The 20,593-nt window shown below is 40.6% G+C and overlaps 2 protein-coding genes across 4 annotated transcripts in view; both read right to left on the bottom strand.

Moving 5' to 3' along the window:
* LOC105840631 (sestrin-3) overlaps positions 1-15,195 on the bottom strand; it is a 172,601-nt gene extending 157,406 nt beyond the window's left edge. Inside the window, exon 1 of one of the 3 annotated variants that reach the window (XM_028189883.2) lies at positions 14,987-15,195. The gene's annotated coding sequence lies outside the window, so the exon portion shown is untranslated. The other 2 variants (XM_036290521.1, XM_028189882.2) reach the window with 2 other exon arrangements.
* A 1,010-nt stretch (positions 15,196-16,205) lies between these two features.
* LOC105837144 (hexokinase-1) lies at positions 16,206-20,211 on the bottom strand. Its single transcript, XM_036291539.1, has 9 exons — positions 20,185-20,211; positions 19,974-20,127; positions 19,429-19,647; positions 18,858-19,177; positions 17,849-17,961; positions 17,169-17,327; positions 16,952-17,091; positions 16,738-16,871; positions 16,206-16,295 (listed from the first exon to the last, which is right to left on the bottom strand). The coding sequence occupies exons 1-9, from the start codon at positions 20,209-20,211 to the stop codon at positions 16,206-16,208; spliced, it is 1,356 nt and encodes a 451-aa protein (XP_036147432.1).
* Positions 20,212-20,593: the final 382 nt, after the last annotated feature.

Below are 20,593 nucleotides of genomic sequence, written 5' to 3'. Positions count from 1 at the left end.
ATTCGCCTGCATGATTTAGGATTGCGGATTGAGCCTTACTCACACATTCGGACGATATAACGCTGCGTTTAGGTACGCAAGGTAATTCTTGCATCCTAAAGGAGCACTCCGCGTGTCATGATTAATCGGCTAATTGACTTTTCATGAATTTTAATGAACACAGCCGGACGAGTACTCAAGGTAGTAGTTTGTATTCATCTCGCTAATTTGTGTGCAGAGTAGATACATTGTTCGCATTAAATATATACTGTACAGAGCAGCCTCTGCGCATTTTCGCCAAGAAGTCCTTTAGCAAATTTCTAGAACGCACGACTTCCTAGGAAAAATTTAACAAAACCGACGGATTGAATGTTGCGTATTAAAAAAAATGTCAAATGTTTTTGACGGCAGAAATATAAAATTAAAATCCTGTAAAACTAAATTCTGGTTAAAATAAAATTAAAAATTATATCTTTCTATATATCTATATATACTTTCAAAATCTCACTCAAGTAAAGTTTTATTAAAATTATAAAATTATAAAATTAAAGAGTATACTGTGAAAAGAGAGAATAAGAAGCATAAGAATTCGAAAAGTTCAGCGCCACGCACAGTGATTGAAAAAAAAAAAAGAGTATCGACTCTCGCAATCCGAGGAACCGTTTATTATTCCGTAACGTTCGCTTATCAATAGAAAACCGCATGTGAACGAGTTGACCTGCTAAAAATATTGCATTAAACACATGATGCAATATGCGCGCATGCGGGTGTGCACGTGCGTGTGCCAGCTAGCTCTCTCGACAAGAAGAATCGTCAAAGATCTCTTGTGTAAATCATTCAGGCACAAGATGGGGCCCCTCCCCGTTCAGTTCCATCGATTGCATCGCCCCGCGGAGATGTGGGAGTACGAGAGGTGCGCCGTGCGTCGGTTATGCGTGAATAGCGCGTTCCGTTGTGTAATCCGCGCATCGATGCACTTTAAGGCGCGTTCCCCTAAACCGGAGCTGAAGCATACGTGCGATACGCGCTTTGACAGATCGGGACATCAAGGGCGGAACTGAAGATCCCACAGACGTCTCTTGCCATAGGCAAACAATTCTGAGATTAATTTCCATTTCATTCAATTAAAATACCGAGATGCATCGGGAGTAACAACAGATTGAGATGTAAACGAAGCACCTTGTATTCTTAACAAGCTCGATTTAAACGGGGTATGCAATTATCAGAGCTAAAGAAATTAAATTAATTACGATCTAATTTTGTCCCTATCTATTTACTTTCATATTATTGAACTTAACGACCCGACGAGAAACTTACTCGGTAAAGGGCCAGACTGTGTGCGGGTAGTCTGCCCTATACAAACTCGCGCGCGAAGAGACAGGCCTTTTTCCCTCGGTAAAGTCAAATCGACCGAACATGTTCATCGGTCCCTGTAATCGAGTCAACGAATTTTCATACTCGCAGAGACAGAACGTCTCTACCAGACGCTAATTTCACTGCACATTACTACGATAGGTGTCATCTTTTTTTAACTCACAGACGCCGAGAATAAAGAAAAAACAGAAACAAAAAAAGCCAAATTCAAAGCAAAAGTACATATATTATAATAATTTGGGGATTAAATTGCCTAACGGAGACGAGTTAGCATATTAGATGCAGGAATTACGAGGACGCGCGTGGATGCAAGAAGCATCGAGAGGAAGGAGTGCACACAAAAAAGTGCAAATAAACCGTCCGCTTAACCACTGTCGGTCGGTCCGTGCTTTCCGCGGCTTGGCGAGATATTTGCGGACTCCACCTAAAGCTAAGTGAGTACGCACATATACTTTCTAATTATACGTACGATCTCGTCTCTTCCATCTACTTTTCACGTCGATCACGCGGGGAATGTAAGAACGCGAAAGAGAAATAAGTGAAAAGCAGGCGTGTCTGCGAGAACGGAATCGTTAGGCACGAGACTTCTCCGCCGGAGATTTGTAAAAGAAACGCCATCGGCAGTGCAAAAAGGAGGGGGGAAGGGAAAACTTCTGCAACGTGACGCCGGAAACGTACGATGGCTTCGATTGTGATCCGGCCGAGATTTTTCTCGCACAGCGCGGGCAACGTGATCGTCAATCGACGTCGATACGGTTTCGCGTATAATACCGGTGGATTATATCGACAGTCCGCAAAAGGGACGATGAAATATTGATTATTAATGGTCGGTGAAGCTTATTTGCGATGGCAAAAATATACTAATGTAGAAACGGGAAAAAATTGCACTGTTGTCACCGATGTGACTGATGTATAACATAATTAATGTTATTATACATTATTATAATTGCATTTCGTATAATGCCTTAAGAGAGCTCGGCTTTTACAATTCTTAGTCTCGGAGTTAAAATCGTTATCTTAAATGGATGGACTCTTAAAGCGGTACGAGATCTCCCTCTTGAATCCTTTACTTTCCACATAATTTCTGGTTACGTGACAAATTTAAAAAAAAAAAAAAAAAAAGAAGCCAAACGTTTCTTACCAACGAAACCTCGTCGAGGGATAGCATCGGAAAAGCTAGTACATACGGTATGGAGATGGCGAGCGATGTTTGCAAAAAGGACGGTAGATACTACGTGCTGCTAGCTATAGCACAGGCAACTGCATAGAGTGCAACAGCGGTCGAATTGGCACACACTGCTAGTGCAACAGTCCCGCGGCTTCTATGCGCTATGCGATTCATCTAATGCATTTCCCCCGGTCCTCCCCTCCTCCCGTCTTCCCCGCACAAACGGGAGACTATCAAACTATCTCGATGCAATATCGATAACGATCCAGAATCTCGCACAAATATCCCCTCATGCGAGATTCGTTGTGCTCCCCGTGCAGTTTTGTACGTGCGGTTTTCCCGAGAAAGTACAAAAGTAAAGTTTACCCATTTTCTACCAATTATACCGTGTTATCGCTTATCAAACAGATTGCCAGCTAGATTGCTAATTGGAACATAAAATGGAGAGCATGATAGAGCCGCGATGGAAAACAGGAAGCACTTTGGATTTAATAATTTAAGTCTGTATACAGAGGTAACTACGCGATGACGCGAGGTAATCCAGAAGGGAATGAAAAGAATGAAACGGAAACGTCGTAAATGCACGAGAATCGCGGAGTTTACTTTCTTCCTCGTGATAGCGCCTACCGTTTAGCGCACGCGATTTGCATGGAGAACAAGCGATGCACCTACGCTCCCAAGGAGCTCTCGTGAGAAAGGACACGGGGGAAGGATCAACGATCGCTTGTAAACATCGAATAGCGAATCGCGGAAATTTTCGCACGACCCTGATATTTTATGACCCGCCGCCGTTTTACGCAAGGATGTAATGCCGTCCATTTGTCTCCCCGTCCGTTCCCCTCCACCCCCCCCCCGCGTGTCTCCTCCGGTATATTTTCATTATGCGACCGAGATAACAATTCCATTCAGCGCAAACAGTTAAATTATACCGTACGTATGCCTCAACAGATCACTCGCATCTACCGCAATATTTTCCCCGTCTACTTTTAAGGCCAGTCAGGTGCAGCGTATCCGCGTCCGCTCGCGCGAAAAATGACATGACATCGCGCAACGAGAAGCTAGCCCTCCCTCTTTCGTTCCTGGCAACGTTGTATGCACCGCGGATAATTAAGAAATCAACGGATCGTTATCGGGCAACTGATAAATATGCATCGGGGACGCGCGTTTAGCCGCTCGCCATTGTTCCGAACGAAATGTCGCGAGTTACCTCGGAAATTGCTTAACCGCCTGCCACGACCGACAAGTACAAGCGACGAATTTTTACTCTGAATTCATGATTTCTGGAATTGACTCGCCTCGTTTTAAGAAAAAAAAAAAAAACCTGTTTCTACGTATCGTGTACGCGTATCGATTTGAAAAACACGAGATGGACATGAACGCGAAAAAGGGAGCACCGCGCGCGGAGACGACGATGCTCACGTTCTACTCTAGTTACTCATCGTTTCTCGACGGTGTTTCGGACGGTGACTAAACCGCACGTTCGCAGAAATCCCCTTTCATGAGATTTGGTAAAAATAAAAATAACGAAAGTGACGTTATTATTACAACTTGGTATTTTCGAAAGCATGTACATGTAAAGTAGTGATAAAGTTAAAATAATGTGAGTGCTAACGAGCGCGATAACAATGAATTACCGCTAGAATTAGCGCCATTAACGTTACGCTCTAATTGTGATGCACAAAGAAACGTATCAGTTTATTGTGTCGCAAAATCCTACCTTCAAAATAGCATACAGTAAAAACTTTGATTTATTTCTTTTTAATTTATCGATGCAAAGTAGAGTGTGAGCAAAACATTTTAAAAAATTGAACGTAAAATTAAACACAACTTTTTTCGTTAATAGCACAATAATACAATTTTAATTGTAGAAATTGCAAATACAATTTAAAAAAGTAAAAGAATATATATATATATATATATATATATATATATATATATATATATATCTGTTAATCTTCACCGCCTGTTAATCTTCATAATGATATAGTTCTCTCAAAATCACTTAGAGTGTATCTTACTTCTATATTAAGAATATGAGGTTTTACTTATAAGGCTGGAACTATAAATAAAAGATCAATTCCGACAATGTCGAAAGTCACACTGCATCTATAATCAAATTAGTTGCATTATAATGTCCGGCAGGTGACGAACGGGCAGAGAGAGAAATGGTAGAAAGGCGAGACCGTAACAGAAAACCGCGGAACGTAATCCAAACCTAAACAAAATGATTCGACTAAGACGACGGACTTTAATCGCGTTTCAAGCGAGAATAAACGAGCTAACCTCGGCGATCTCTCGCGTGCGCCAACCGATGGAAAAAGAGAGAGAGAGGAAGGGGGAGGGGGCATACAATCACGGTACGGTGGGGGATCAACGACCGTAAATTTTGTTTACGAAAATCCTTTCGTGGTGAGAAGAGGCCTTGAAAGTCGGGTCCGATAAGTGAGCAGCCCGTTCACTCCTCGGCGATACGTTAACGCGTGAATCGATGTTTCGTTGTCAAAAGACCGCCACCGCAGCGCCGACGCGAAGAACTCTCTCTACAGCGTTCCGGGTGCATTTCGTTTCATATGATCGCGAAATGACTATTAAAAAGAATCCGTACCAATTTATCTTCAAAACACGACGGGGCATATCTCTCTGGCGCTCTCGAGCAACATTCGCGAGGCCTTTCCTTTCGAGGAAATCGTCAAAATGATGGAAATAGACTAGAATCTATACTATAAACGATAAATTGAAGAATTGTTAATATGACTTGAATATTAATGTATTTTGATGAGAGAGCATGTAGAGCGTTTCAAAAAATTTTTCCTCGAATGCTCTAAAGAGACTCTGAATTACCACGATCACGTTTTCTCTCGGCATAGCACCGCAAATGAAAGAGATTGATAAGGTGCACGAGATAGTTATCCAAGATCCCGCGAAATTTACACCGAAAGCAGGCGAAAGCGAAAGATACCTCGGGCGTTTTAATTAGAACGCCGATGCAGCACACTCATATCTCCATGCGGATATGGTAATACAGATATTACAGTTGATAACTTCATCTCTCAACGTCTTACTGGACTTTTACTTTGTACTTCCATATTTATTTCTCTCAGTGTAACCACAAAAGTAACAATAAATGATATACCGCGAAGATTTCCAATACGTAAGCTATTCTCTTTTCACACTCGTGCATATGTGTATGTATATGTGAGATTTCTGGCCTTATAATAATACGCAAATAAGAAAAATGTGTGGTTGTGTTCCTAAGGATAATATTATATTTCACGCTACGGCAATTTTACATCAGACAGAAAAAAATATCTATAAATAAGTCTTACATTGAGTTATGTTATATATTATATAATGTCACATTATGTTAACGTGTCAAACGGGACTGTGTAGAATGTAAAATTCAATAATGCAATTAGTCTTCTCATAAATAAATCACGAATCGCGTGCAATGATACTAGTTCCACCTCCAAATTTAATGCGTTAATTCGTTTGTATCAACAAGTGGAACAAACTCTATGTGCAGCAATATTACAGAATACGAAATAACCTGCGAACGTTACGACCAAACCACGCGGTAAAAATTGTTCAGTATGTGGTGATTTAGCAAGTTAAGAGCGATACTAAAATGATTTATAGTACAAGAATTTATACACTTAGAGCGCACTGGCGAATGTTATATCATTAATCACAAGAAAATTCAGACTGAGATTGCAATAGCCAATCTGGTTACGAAGTCTAGTCGACATGTTCCATTGTGAAATACAAAATTAATTATAGTTTAATAAAGTAAAATAAAATAGCACTTTTATAAAAATTAGTCACATACATGTACAGAGTGTGTACTCAAATTTTGTAAAAAAAAAATTCCCTGAGAGTTCCCCATTCTTTTAGAAATTTTATTTAAAATTTTAGACAGAATTAGAAAATCTTTTAACAGTACGGCTTTAAACAAAATAAATTATCATTTAATATTCCCTAATCACATATGAGGAAAAGTCACGAGTTTTAAATATTAATATAAATTAAAAGTAAAGTTCCAGAAATTTTTTAAAATTCCAATAAATTTCCATGATTTTGTCATTTAATCTATAATTTTCAAGAATAAAAAAAGAAATTAAAAGGAAATTCCCTAAAAGTTCCAAATTTTTCCAGTTCTTCCCAATAGTACACACTCTACGTGTAAATTTATAGCGTTGCAAACCTTTCCGACACGCGCGACGCAGGCTTTGCGGAACTTTCTATTTGCCTTCTTGGCCGAGAGCTAATAATCAACGCGTTCTCACACGTTGATCGGGATGATATCCGTTATCGGTTATCAGCCGCGGCCGCGGTGTTACGCGAGCGAGCAAACGTATACCGATATCGATTGCACTTTTCGAATCGCGCGGAACGCGGCGATTATTCAATCTCTCGAGTGACACACGCCGCTGCACGAACAGCGCCTCGCTGTCTGCGGAGGCCTACCGGAGGCCCCCCCGCTTGAACGCTAACACCAGCGGCTCTCAACGCCAAGATTCTCAGAATGCAGCCTCGTAACGTGCATAGAAGTCTAGCCGCTTAGCAACAACGAAACGCCTGCATCGAGAGAGAGCGAGCGGACGAACGAGAGAGCGAACGCTGGTCGCCAACTGTACGATAGATGCGCCAGTGAATGACCGACCGGTTGAGTAATACTGTTGGACAATCGATCCTTTTGCTAAACCAAGCTGAATCAGTCATTAGTCACTCGTTATAGGAGTGAAATATTACAAGTGGTTTTTTTTTTTTCATTAAAGTGTCTCGCGTTTAACTCGGTAATATATACGTGCATTAATAAACGGCGCTTGTGAATTTACGTATTCACTTTTGAAGATATTTTTTAAAGAACTTTTTTATATCCTAAAACTTTTTTTTTTAGAAAGTACAAAAAATATACGGTAATATTAATGCAACTGTGCATTTTATGACCGTTGGTTCTAAATATAAAGACCACGTGTACGGAAAAGCCTCAGTTACGATCAGCCTTTTTAATATAAAATACTTTCTAAATTAGATTCAATAACTATTACCATCATATATTTAACTTTCAAATAAATTTTACTATTAAAAGCTAATAGCAAGGAAAAAGTTTAAAATGATGGAAACGTAAGTAAACCAATATAAATGATTGCTTTGATTCATGATTGCAACTGCTAATATTTTCTCTTACTAGGAATTAAACACTTTAAAGTTCTTATTAGAAATTTAATGCTCTATTTTCCTATAATATTGAAGAAGTTATTTAAGTCTAAATCTAAAAAAGTCGCGTGTGTGTGTGTGTGTGTGTATGTGTTCGCGCGCGCATGTAATATGTATACATTACGTTGGTTTATATGCACACGTGCTGAACTATCCGCTCGAACTTCCATATTTTATGTGATGGCATAATAAATATTATCGTATTCATTAAACGCGTTTTTACCATTTCATATTAAAGCGTTAACTGGTTTTTTATCATTTTATTGAATCATTATCACGCGGTAACTTCCTTTCTCTCTTTTAATTAACGATACGTTTAATTAATTATAAATTTATCGTAGTGGCTATCTTCATCGCGTATCTTTTAAATGCTCATATCCATATATACTTTTATGGCAATTTCTTAATAAAGGATTATAAAAAAAGCTATATAAAAATGTTAAAACATACTCGCGCGAGGGACCGTGGTGAATCACTCCGTGTTCTTGGCTGTGTGATATGAATTGGGTAGTGCGATAATGAACTTTAGCTAAGTTGTCCCACGGACGAGTATTAACCCTCGACTGAAGCACTGCAATCCGCGTTACATAACCGAAGTTACCGAGTACCCGAGGGAGTCGAGAGGATGTATTTCCATCACGTTGAAGGCCAGCGAAGTGTTTTCCCGAGTAATATCTTATAATCCTCAAAGCGCGTGATTCGCACGAGTATAGCACTCGCGCCTAGGTGAAACTCTATAGTCGAAATAACATTTTCATATACATTAGTTTCCTACAATAACATTAGTTTCCATCAGCGGCTCATTAATATACTACTTTTCCTCTTGGCGTGACGGAACGAAAAATTGAAATAACTATACGATAATCCTATATTCGTGTGCGGGCGCGAATTCCGAGAGGTTCGATCCCCTTCGTTGACTTTGCGATTTTCGCGTGTCGTCGCGTAACACAAGCTGCAGACCGGGGTCACGGGCTTACCGGCGCGATGTAACGGTAATCAGTGCTTATCGTAATAACGACGAGATTACTGGTACGGGAATGTATCCGCGGAGAAGTTTGAATTATTTAGTGCCGACGAAGTGGCGTGACACGTGTCGTTTCGCACAGCGAAAACGGTAATTTCTGCCGCGGTGAATAATCGTCGTATCTCCGGCACAAAGGAGGTAGGTTGTAAAGGAAGAAAAGCGATAGCGCAGAGTGTTCTCAGCCAGATATGCCGATTCATTTATCTACCGGATTTTGTATGATGTGATTCTTCCTTCTCATTCTCTCTCTCTCTCTCTCTCTCTCTCTCTCTCTCTCTCTCTCTCTCTCTCAAACACATTTAATTTGAAAACGGATATATTGTTGCGCTGAAATCAAACACGAGATTTCATATTAAATAAAAGAACGAATTCAGAAGCAAACGGCAAACGTTTAGCGCTAAATGCGCGGGGAGAATACCGGTCCGTGCAATTTTTCCTCCACCCCGCCGGCCGGGAGATCGAGGCCCCCGTACAATCGACGTTTTTACGAGCGAGGCGATCCACAATGTAACCGGTTGTTGCGACGATAAAACGCAGTCGAACGACGGGATCGCAACATTTTACTGCCGCCGACGGCAGCCCAATTACGATCAATTTAACTGCGCGGAGAGAATTTCTTTCTGGCCGATCTACGCGCCGCGGCGCGTAAGCTAACTCGCGATACTTGAAAAAGAAAACAACGCCGGCGAAACGGATCGGTAAAGCCGATCGATTCACTTTACCGCGATCTCCCGTCGCGTCGTCGGACGTCGACAGGCGGAAGTTTCCGTCCTCGGGGTTTGACGGCGCGCCGTTAAACTCCGGAAATGCACGGGCTCGTTTAAACCGGGCCCGTAAAATAAATATCCGCAAATTTCACCTGCAAACAAACCGCGGGCAACAAGGAAAGCCGAGTGAAATCATCGCGTTGTCCCTCTGAAAGCTCGTTAACGAATAAATGATCGACAGTTAAAATCGGAGCTTCCCTGTACGCGAGGCCGCATGTGCCGTGCGAGCGGCCGTCTCGAATCGCGTGTTCGACGATGGTGCACACGGTGGCGAGCTCGCAATTTCGGGTCGTTTAGATTTCCAGAAGTACCGCAATTCCGACTGCCGGTCGACATCGCCGCCTTTTTTATCGCGTCTCACGGAACAAGCACTTGTGAACATAATCGCCCCGTTTGCCGCGCTCGTAACGAGGAGAGAGTAGGAGGGCTTTTGTACCCGAAGACTATAGTTCGCGTCGCGAACACAAATATGATATGAAATTAAATCTAAACGTTGCGCCGGCACACGAACCATAGTAGCAGATCGGATTATTTGATTGAAGCCCACGTCTGGTCGTTCAAAAGAATAAACAAAGAAGAAACTCAAAGGTAAGCGAAACAAAAGCTGAGACAGGTGGAAGACGCGTATCTCACGTTTCGTCACCCGCTGGAAATTTCGTAGAGCTACATTGTGAAAAAACATCGATTAAGGATTCACTTCTTACTCCCTCATTCAATTTCGGCATTTCATTCGGGGATGATGATAACCCGGAAGCGACTCTCTCGCGATCTCAGGCACGTGTGTTGTGCCCTCGCGCCTCCCTCTTGCCTCCTTGCACCCCAAATTAACGTGCACTCTTTTCCCTCGCGTCATTCGAGACGGCGCGCGTTCGCCGTCACGCGGAACGTGCCGAAGAGACGCGCGAACGAAACGGTTCGGAACTGGTTCAACGAAGTCGGTCGTTCCCGGCGGTGCGCGCGCGACGAACAATGCGAACTTTTGCGAGGAGGGAAAGAGGGACGAGCGAACGAGCGAGCGAGGGAGGACGAGGAGGAAGAGAGGCGGCAGAAGAGCAAGCGAAGAGGAGGAGGAGGAGGAGGAGGAGGAGGAAGAGGGAGAGAGTCGCGCGGAGAACACGTGAAAGGCGATTTAAAGGGAAAAAGGAGGAGCTGGCTGATAGAAAAGGAAGAACGCGGGAGAGAGGGAGAGAGAAAGAGAGCGAGAGATACGGAGTGGAGGGGAGGATACGAGCATGGCGAACCGGTCGCAGCCTCCGCTCGTCAGCTGGAAGCTCAGCTGCAACCGGGCGCGGTGACCTCGACGTTGCAGCGCGCGGTGGCGCGATGCTTCACGGAAAAGCGAGTCGATTCGCGAGCGATAACGGTCCGCCGATGCCACAGCGTTGTCCCTCTTCCTTGCCCTATCCGTCTCCGAATCCCAACGCCCCCTTTTTTTTTTCCTTTAGGTCCTTCCGCGAGGGAAAGATGTTCGCGCTTTCGCGACCGCGCGTGCTTGAATCACGTGCACACGCACGAACACATACATTGCACGCACAACCGCGAACGATGTTGCGTAATTCATCCAAAAGGTGACCTCTGCGTAAATTCACACCGCGAATTATGAAACGTGTTTTTATGAAACTATAAATATAACATCGTAAACAACGAAAAGAGAAAAAAAACAACTCCGCTTACGTAATTGCTCGTCACTTTCTAAAACTCACGCCGAGGTGACTCGCCGATGTTCACGGTACATCCTTATTAATATATCAATTATCTGAATTCGCGAGTCTTCTATCAAGTATCGGAAAAATTGAACGAAGAGTACGGCTTCGCGATACGGCTGTTTCCGTCGTGCTTCTTACAGCTTCGCGCGAAACATCTCATTATGATTTGAACAGTTTATGTAGCAGCGACGCGGAACGCAGCCTGCATAATTAAATCTTACAATAAGGATCCAGAATTAAATTCGCGCAATGTATGGCATCGTTCTCGGCAATGCCTCTCAAGAGTGGCATAAAGACGAGAGCCACTTCAGAATGAACGACATTACACGAGATTACTTTCGGTCCTCGGCGAATTATTTTCTCTTATTCTCAGGCGAGAAATTCATAATGAGATTTCATGATTAGAAGCGCGCTATCCGTACAACGACAAATATATATATATTTTTTTTTTATTGTCACGTCAACACGGTTATACTCTACCGCTTCGCGAGACTTAAATTCGACTCGCCTCTTGTTCGAAATTACGCGAATGATGAATGGGCGCTCCCGCTTGTGCAATTATGCGTGCCGTTCATGTAGTTTAAGCGCGTTACCTAATGAAGTATCTTCTCAAGAGAGAAATTTCATCTTCAAAACGGAACTATGCATCTTTAGATTTTCGATAATTTATATATCTTGCAAGATCACCGATCTCCTATAAGTTTACTCGAATAGGTGAATATTTCGCCTGCGTACGGAAAAAAAAAACAATATTTTTACACAAGTATTTCAATATTTATAGCTATAGATACGAGTCGAAAAACAACTTTGTTAGATCATCAAAGTATAATTGTGTGGGAGCACTTAAGCATGATGATAACGCTGCAAAAAGTTTTGACATTCTAACAACTTAAACGTCCTATATAATTATTTCGATAGTCGAGCAAAATTATTCTCAGATCTGTATCTAGCTAAATTTCTAGATACTTCGGTAAAACCATTCTTTCCGCGTAGAAAATAATAACCGGTTTATAAGTAGCGATTGCTCTAATAATACAGCGTTTGTACCACTATATTATTAGTCGTCATAAAATTCTAATAAAATAATACATAAACTCACACACACACACACACATTTCGTTCATCTCGTTTGATCATGAGAAGTGCTGCTGCTGCTGCTGCCTTAAAATATACGTTTGAATAAAGATTTCGCCTTAATAAATACGTGGGAGAGGCAATTTCCTTTTCCGAGATGATCAAAGAGATGCTAATTTTCCCGCGATTGTCCGTCACGAAAGATATCAACTCGGTTACCGTAGTACCGAGACGTCGACGGTACATGTCGTCGAGGTCAACGCTGGGAATCGACGAGAGAATCTCGCGAGGTGAAATCGCCGATGTACAAAGTATCACGTATCCGTATAAGAGGACGAAGAGAGTCATTCCCGTTCTTAATAGAAGCGCAAAAGATGCACGCTCGAGATGACAGCACAGCAGCTATTTCGCGAGAGTTATATATTTTATATTAAAATCTCAACTATCAACGAGAGACAACATTAATGCCGTGAAACGGAAATAAAACATTTTATGCTGGAATATTTAGAAAAATTTTCGAGGATAAATATAAATTTCAGGATTTCTCTGGAAAATAATGTAATAAAAAATTATTTTGCAATATTCACTAAACGATTAAAAAATTATTTTTTTTGTTGTATTAATCGAATATTTATTTGGCAATATTTCAGTTAACATTTTGGTAGCTGTTACCAAAACAGCTGTTTTCAGTGTTTTCACAATTAAAACGTGAGCTTCGGACATTAACGTTGGAAATTAAAGGCCCTTGTTCGCAAGAATCTCGTGATAACCGCACAGAAAATTACAACGGAACTGATATATTACAACTATTCATAATAATCACCCTAGTAGACAATATTAACTGCCGCAAAGGTGCGTTTTGGGATTTTAAATCATTGAGAAAACAGACGTGCGAACGGACTTTTAGGGCGACGACGACGACGGCTTTCGAGAACAAAGGAACGACGGACACGATGGAAACTTCCATAAGCAACTGCGAAAAATGACACAACGCTCTCTCGCGAAGAGTTTTCGTCGGACGCATCGAATGCGAGAGAACGAAACAACGAGAACTAGCTGTCACGTCAGCCTGACAAGTCGACTCATCGGAGGATGCGAGAGCGTTCGATTCCACCGACCTCGGTTAGCGCTAACCCTAGCTAGTTCAACCGAGCCATCGCCATCTCCTCCTCCTCCTCCTCCCCCCCCCCTCCCGCTCCCGCGATCCCCTGTGCCGTGGCTTCAATATACCCGAGTATGTCGGGGTCGTCGTCGTCGTCGTCGTCGTCGTCGTCGATCGACGACGTGCGATCGGGGTAAACCGAATCATCTTCCTGTGTCACGCGCGCGCAAATTACACGCGGCCACGTAATCCGCGCGGAGACGACGAGTCGCGAAATTAAAGTTTTCCAGGATTTAACCGAGACACCGTCATCGTCGATGACAACGACGAACGTGACACGGCGCACGTTCGCGTCGAATCGAGCTCCGGTAGCGGCGAACCGGTCGGTCGGTGCATCAGCTGAGAGCCCAGCTGAACCCAGAGAGAGCGACCGCTGTAATAACCTCAACCTATCTCTCCCTCTTTCTCTCGCTTACAGGCGCGCGCGCGCGCGCGGGGACACACACACACACTACATGTACACATACACACGCACGCACACACTTGCGCGGCGATTTTCGTAAAAAGCGCCGTCGACAGGATCAGACACGTTACCTGGTCTGCCCGCACGGCGTCCCGGTGGCACCGGCGATGATGATCCGCGAGGTCTCGCCGACGGTGTCCGCGAAACTTTTCGAAAGCCCACTCTCACAATGGAATCTTCCAGTAGACTGGCCGAGCCGGCGACGGCGGCGGTGGCGGCGGCGGCGGCGGCGAGCGGAGCGCGAGCCGTTCTCCCTTGCGTGCGCACCCACCGTGCGCGGCGGCCGTTCGGCTTTTTCGACGGGGGAAAAAAGGACGCGGTTTCGTAACGCGCACAACCGGCGACACCGACGGGACGCATCCGCGTACCCGGCACCGAGCACGCTGCGCGTCACCGCAGCGTCCGAACGTATACTCGCTCGCAGCACGGGGAAGCGCGCGGACCACCGCGGATACCTGACGCATACACAAATATACACGTGTACGCACGCACATAAACACACACACACACACCCGCGCGCGCGGGTGATGACAGTTCGGGCTCGGCGAGCTGTCACTCGGCGAGCGAGCGACACGGATTCGCGACGAGTGTCGCCATCTGTCGTCGACCGCCCGTCAACCGCTACGTACCGACCGTGATTTCGAAATGGCGGTATCGCGTCCGCCAACCGCCTCTGGGAGACCGAAATCATGCACGATCGAAAATATTGCGAAAAGGCTCTCTCGCGCGGGACGAGGCGCATTTGCGCTCGTAATGACGATTCTTGCAGCCCCTTTCCCCCCTTCGCGACAACTGAAACTGCCGGAAGCAAAACAAATGCGAGCTCGATCGCTGCTAATTGCAGTATTTGCAGTTCACTGGTCGAGTCGTGGAAAATCCGTTGTACGAGTAATATGCCTACACGCCGTTTATATTATGCGAAGTATATCGTATGCAACTGACTTGCTCTTTGGGCGATATCTTCGACTAGAAGCCCTGCACGGTACAATTGCGAAGGCTCTTAATTTCCTAACGAACACGCGAATCACACTCTGAATTCAGGTTACACTCACCGAAACTGATCCCGCCTTCGATCCCGGTCGACGAGACGACGAGACGACGTCGATCACGAAGATCCATGACAACCTCCAATACGATCACTTTAATCCCGACACTCCCGGTACGAGACGCGTAGGATTTACGTTCCTAACAGCGAAAAATCGCCGATTAATCGCGGAGCGATCGCGCTACGTGCCGACTCCTAACCGACGCTCCGTGGAAACTGCCGTGGTGACCCCGAATCGAGCGCGCGAAAACGAGCTTAGCGAGCGAATATAGAGACGATTTGAATTTTCCAATCAGAGTTAGACGCTTGCTAGCTTTCCGATCGTTTTGAAATTACGGATAATTGAAATTAGATGATTAGAAACCCGTTTCTTGGCTTTCTAATCATTATAAAATTGATTGCAAAAGATTTGAATTATATCTTTCTTTTGCAATTTACGTTTGTTTTTTTTAAATACTAAACAGACATAATATAAAAACATACCTTAAATGATTTGAAAAACTGTCTCAATGTTCATTCTTGCTTTACTTAAAATAAAACATTAGACAAATAAAAGAACCAAGAGAACGAAGACAGAAATATTAAATATTTTCTCACTTTTTTTAAAAAACTTTCTTATGATTTAAATCTTTACACGCGCGACTGATAAGTGAAAGCGTCTGTTTAAGGATCTTAACCAAATAATATGAACACTTTGTTAAAATAAATCGCAGTTGCGTTAACTTTTTATTATAACAACTTGATTTCTTTCGTACAAAAAAGGAACGTTTTCAGTAACGTTTATAACATGCAACAATTTTTTATCCCACAGACGCTTACGTATCGATTGCAGTTTCACTTAATAAATAATATCATTCTCCAATTTATTCTCTCGTTCTCTCACAGTTCTCCTACACACTTGTGTATTATTTATTTCCTTCAAATAATGCACGCATCGGTCAAACGACTGAAATCTCCGTGTGCTATTTGACACTCCGTTTCGTTGCGTGGCTATTATAAAAGCATCTTAATATAATCTCACAATTCCTAAATTGATATTAATCGAAACGCATGCAATCTATTAAAATTCAATGTAAGTATTGCGATATATTCGTAGAGATAGCGAAGTTTTACCACGGCATTAAATTGAAAACTGCTGATGGAATATTTCTATGTCTATTGGCAACTCGCGTAGTATTGCGCCGTGATAACTACGACGACACGTTAACGTATTTTTCACTTCGCGATTATTGTAACCGCCTTTTGAGTCTTTGCGCGATAGCCGCGACGAGCGCGGCGCCTTTGCCGCTTCCATCTTCCGCGTGGATTAATTTAAACTGCAATTAGAATAAATGTATTTTTAAACGGAAGAAACTTTCATAGACGGTAGAAAATATGGAATTATGCAAACATATAGTAAAAAGTTATTTTCTATTTATATAAAAAAGATGATTTTAAAAATATGTCGAATTGTTAATATCAAAAATTTTAAGTATTTTTGCAATTTTCACTTTAAAAAAATATTTTTTCTATTATTTAATATAAATTTTAGTTACAATTAATTAGTTTACATAATCCAACTTCAAAAAACACAACTTTTTATTTTAATATTGTGTTTTCTAAAATTAACTTTTAATTTAATTTAATCTTAATACAAGTTTTAGCATAATTAAATTAATTTTAAAACTTATTAACTTTAACTTTATTTAGTTTTAGAAATATCAACCTTGCTTAACCTTGCTTAAAATTAATATTATAATTTTTAACTTATATGCATACCTTTCGACCAGGTGAGAGAAGCGAGATATATTGTTTCATCCAACCTTCTAATCGAGGATGATGCTTGTAGAGAGATCCGTCTACGGCAATTGTTACTTGTTCCTTATCAATACGATCCAGCAAACTCGCAAGACCTTGAACAAAAATTATTGATGAGATTATGTTAATCTTCGCCTCACAAGCATATAAACTTCAAGGTAGCTTATTTATTTACATATCGACACTAAAAGAGCTGCGCGATTAGATGCGACTTCGCACACATATTGAACAATTCTGATGTCATCTTCGTCTGGAATAATGCCGAATTTCCCAAGGATCTCCTTCGTATTGCTGTCACCGCCGTCCACCGAATCCCTGCAATCACAAAATTAAAGATAAACAAGTACGAATCTTTAATTAAAGGATTAAGTGGTCAATTTAAATAAACTTACTGTTCGATGTGCGACACCAGATCAGTGGTAAGATTACCGGGTGTTAGGAGACTGTCTGATATAGATTCTCCTACAAACAAAAGCCTCTCTTTGTTCAACTTTGCAAGTATCACGCGCACCACTTCACCGAGATATTTGCCAGCAATATATTTTTCAAATCTAAAAAAAAAAATAAATCACAATAATGTACAAAAGCCTCTTTAATAAACTTAAAAGCTAATTTTAGCCTCAAGGATTCTTGAAGTATTTGGAGTTCTTATTTGCGCATCTTCAAAAATTCTTGTGTTTTATAACATACAGTGTGTTCTATAATTGGTGATACAACAGAAAGGATAGTGATTCTACATGAAAAAGTAAGCCAAACATATAAAATAAAATTTGTTTTGTTTTATACGTCATTTCTGAGATAATTGAATTTAAAAATTAGCATATTTTGATAATAAAAAATAAAATATCTCATATGTCTGTTTATTTTTAAAAAAAATTTTTACTTGCAATTATTTATTATGTATTATTTCTTATTTATTCATTAATTATTAGTTAATCAAATTTGATATTCAAAACATTTAAATTAAACTTTTGTACAAAAGAGATCGATATTATAGAAATGATATCCGTTTCTTATAGACAGAATAATTACAACCAAATTAAAGATAATGCAAACGAATTTGTAAACTTACGTAAATGAATTCACGATAAGGGAATTTGCGTCGTTCTCTCGATCGAAATCCGTTTTGATGAAGTCCAAAACTCCGTTATCGCCGAAGGCCCCCCACTCGATATCAATGATAACCTGGAGCAACGAAAATCAGATCAATAACTTACGAATATCTTCGCGCCAAGAAAAAAAGAAAAGAATGTTCATTAAAACAACCGGAAGATTCCATTTCACATCTAATGCAATTTCACAATCATATTTTCAATATTATATATAGAATTAATAATGGGATCTCTTTGATTGCTCTTTTAAAAAGTACAACTCATTATGATACAAAAATTTGGATAAGATTTTAATCATAAAATTTGCAAATCTTTAAGTAACTTTTATAAAATGTGATAGATATGTAAAAAAATTTAAATAATTTATATTCACTTTAGATTATATTTATTAATAATGTGTTAATTATATTAATATTTAATAATTCATATGTGTTACTCATATTGTATCAAAGCAAAACTTGATGTTTTTTTTAAACAAAAAAAATACATTTCACAAAATAAGTTTCTAGATCTCGAGATTAACTTTAATCAAATTTGTTGCAATCAAAAGTTTGCATCAATATTGTATTACGAAAATGCTAAATTCATTTTTGAGATTGATAAGTTTAGTTTCTTAGACATTTTAATCCAAGTTTATTTAATATGTAAAATTCCAGACAAGCTATTTGGTATCGCTAATTTTATGTGCTTTGCAGGAACAGCATGTAGACGATTGCTCTTTTTATACTTAGCATCGCGACATTACTGCGTTTATTTGATATATATATATATATATAAATATTCGCGATAAGAATTATCGAGCATTTCAGTCGGCTTAAGTGTGTGACGGAGAAACGTCTTTAATATTACTTTGTTCTTTTTGAAAATTTTTATTAAAAATTGAAATAATATCAACGTAAATGTTTTCACATCTAAAAAAAATTGGCACTTCTATCTTTTATATAATATCATAATATATCGCAAACTCACTTCTCTCTCGCCATGTCTTTCTGTTTCCCAATGCTCGACCCGATCCGCGCGTTCCAGATAACAGGCGTTGCTGCCAGTACCCAAAATAAGTGCGATTGCTACATTAGGATCCAAAGTCGATGCCTGTACCAAGGTACCCGTGGTATCATTTAAAATTGCTACAACCGTCACCTTTGTGTCGCCCCGCCGATCTAAAGCCTCTCGCAGGAGTCTTATGACGTCTTTATTTACAGCGTCTGGGCAATTAAAAGTCTTGGTCCAAGTCACCAGAATACCGACGTCCAACGAATGTTGAATCATCGGAAACGAGAAGGTAAAACCTACGTAAACACAAGTCATCAAGATTAAAAGTGAAAAAACGTGAGAAAATTATCGAATAAATGTATTATAGATGGTTATGCTAATAGAACTGATTGCATTGATATATTTTCCATCGATTCCCTACGGTAAACAAAAGTGTTCTCTATCTTGTCGCGAGACGTTGTTATTTATAGACAGTATCATGTGGCAATTTGCTTTAATTAAAGATTTCACGCGTTCGATATTCTGCGTATCACAGTACTCAATTTACCAAGGGAAAGCTCCACATCCTGAAGACCCTGAGAAATGACGAAATCGCTGACACACTCAGCTAAATAGTCAAACAGGGGGATTGCCGAGCCGACCCTTAATTCAGATCCGATATAATATCGCTTCACTTCTTGTCGTACGGGAGCACCGTGGGCCAATTCCAACAGAACTACGCGAAAGTTAGTCCCACCAAGATCGAGTGCCAAGTAAAGACCTTCTTCTACAAACACACATTCTAACCATTAGTATTAATCTTGGATATCTATTGATATTTTTTTTAACTATGTTCTTTCAATTCTTAACTGTCCAACGATATTCTTTTCATTATCTGAAACAGTTCTCTGGACGTACATAAACTGTAAAATTGTAGAATATATATTTTTATAATTTTAATATAAATATATACAGGAATATTCAAAATTAAACAGTTTTTTGTCTCTACTATTAATATCTTTGTTAAATAGTGATAAGACTTGTAATAAAATGCATATTAATTAAAAATACGCGCTATTGTTATGAATTAAGAACAGAAACTTCTTCAATAACCTGTTTTATCGAGTAGTTCCGGTATATAAGTGTTCTCCATCTGCAACGAGGACGGTTGCTGGTGAATTCCTTTGTTCATTTCCGAAATGAAAACATCCTGTATCTTCCTGGCTGTCACCGCGGAGAATCGCATTTTCGCCAAGTAGTTCTCAATCTATAAATAGAGTTTTTCTCTTTAAAGAATGTGTTACATATGACGTGTAATACATACGTCTCGATATATCTTTATGACAATCATCGTTACTGAGAAAAAATTTTTTTCTTCGATCCATGAATGCTACCGGTATCTCAACAAACAGGTATCTCACAGAGATACGTACACACACGGTACTGTTTACATCTTACATTATGTATTACGCAGTTTCTAATAGAATTCTCAGATAAACTGCAGGAAAACTCATGTCGCACGTGCAGCATACAAAGTGCCATATTCTTAATTAATTATACATATCTAACGTAACAAATAAGATTTATATGTTCATATTTAAGTGGACATTTACTATAATTGTTTAAAAGATATAATAAATTATTGTCTCTTAATATCTGATGTACCGTACGTAGCTTATTATGCATAAGTACAAGAAACTAGTTTAATAAATTTACATGTATTATCTTTGTTA

Source organism: Monomorium pharaonis, chromosome 8 (assembly GCF_013373865.1).
Source record: "Monomorium pharaonis isolate MP-MQ-018 chromosome 8, ASM1337386v2, whole genome shotgun sequence".
NCBI classification, from domain to species: domain Eukaryota; kingdom Metazoa; phylum Arthropoda; class Insecta; order Hymenoptera; family Formicidae; genus Monomorium; species Monomorium pharaonis.
Note: the sequence above shows the minus strand (reverse complement) of the source record. Positions and strands in the feature narration are given on the sequence as shown.

What these genes read in the sequence shown, in the direction of transcription:
- LOC105837144 (XM_036291539.1), bottom strand. Translation starts at nt 20,211, where the DNA reads ATGATTGTCATAAAGATATATCGAGAC. An exon ending in GGATGTGGAGCTTTCCCTTG is followed by an intron (nt 19,178 to 19,428) that starts GTAAATTGAGTA and finishes GTGTTTACGTAG; the next exon opens with GTTTTACCTTCTCGTTTCCG. An exon ending in CTTATCGTGAATTCATTTAC is followed by an intron (nt 17,328 to 17,848) that starts GTAAGTTTACAA and finishes TTTTTTTTTTAG; the next exon opens with ATTTGAAAAATATATTGCTG.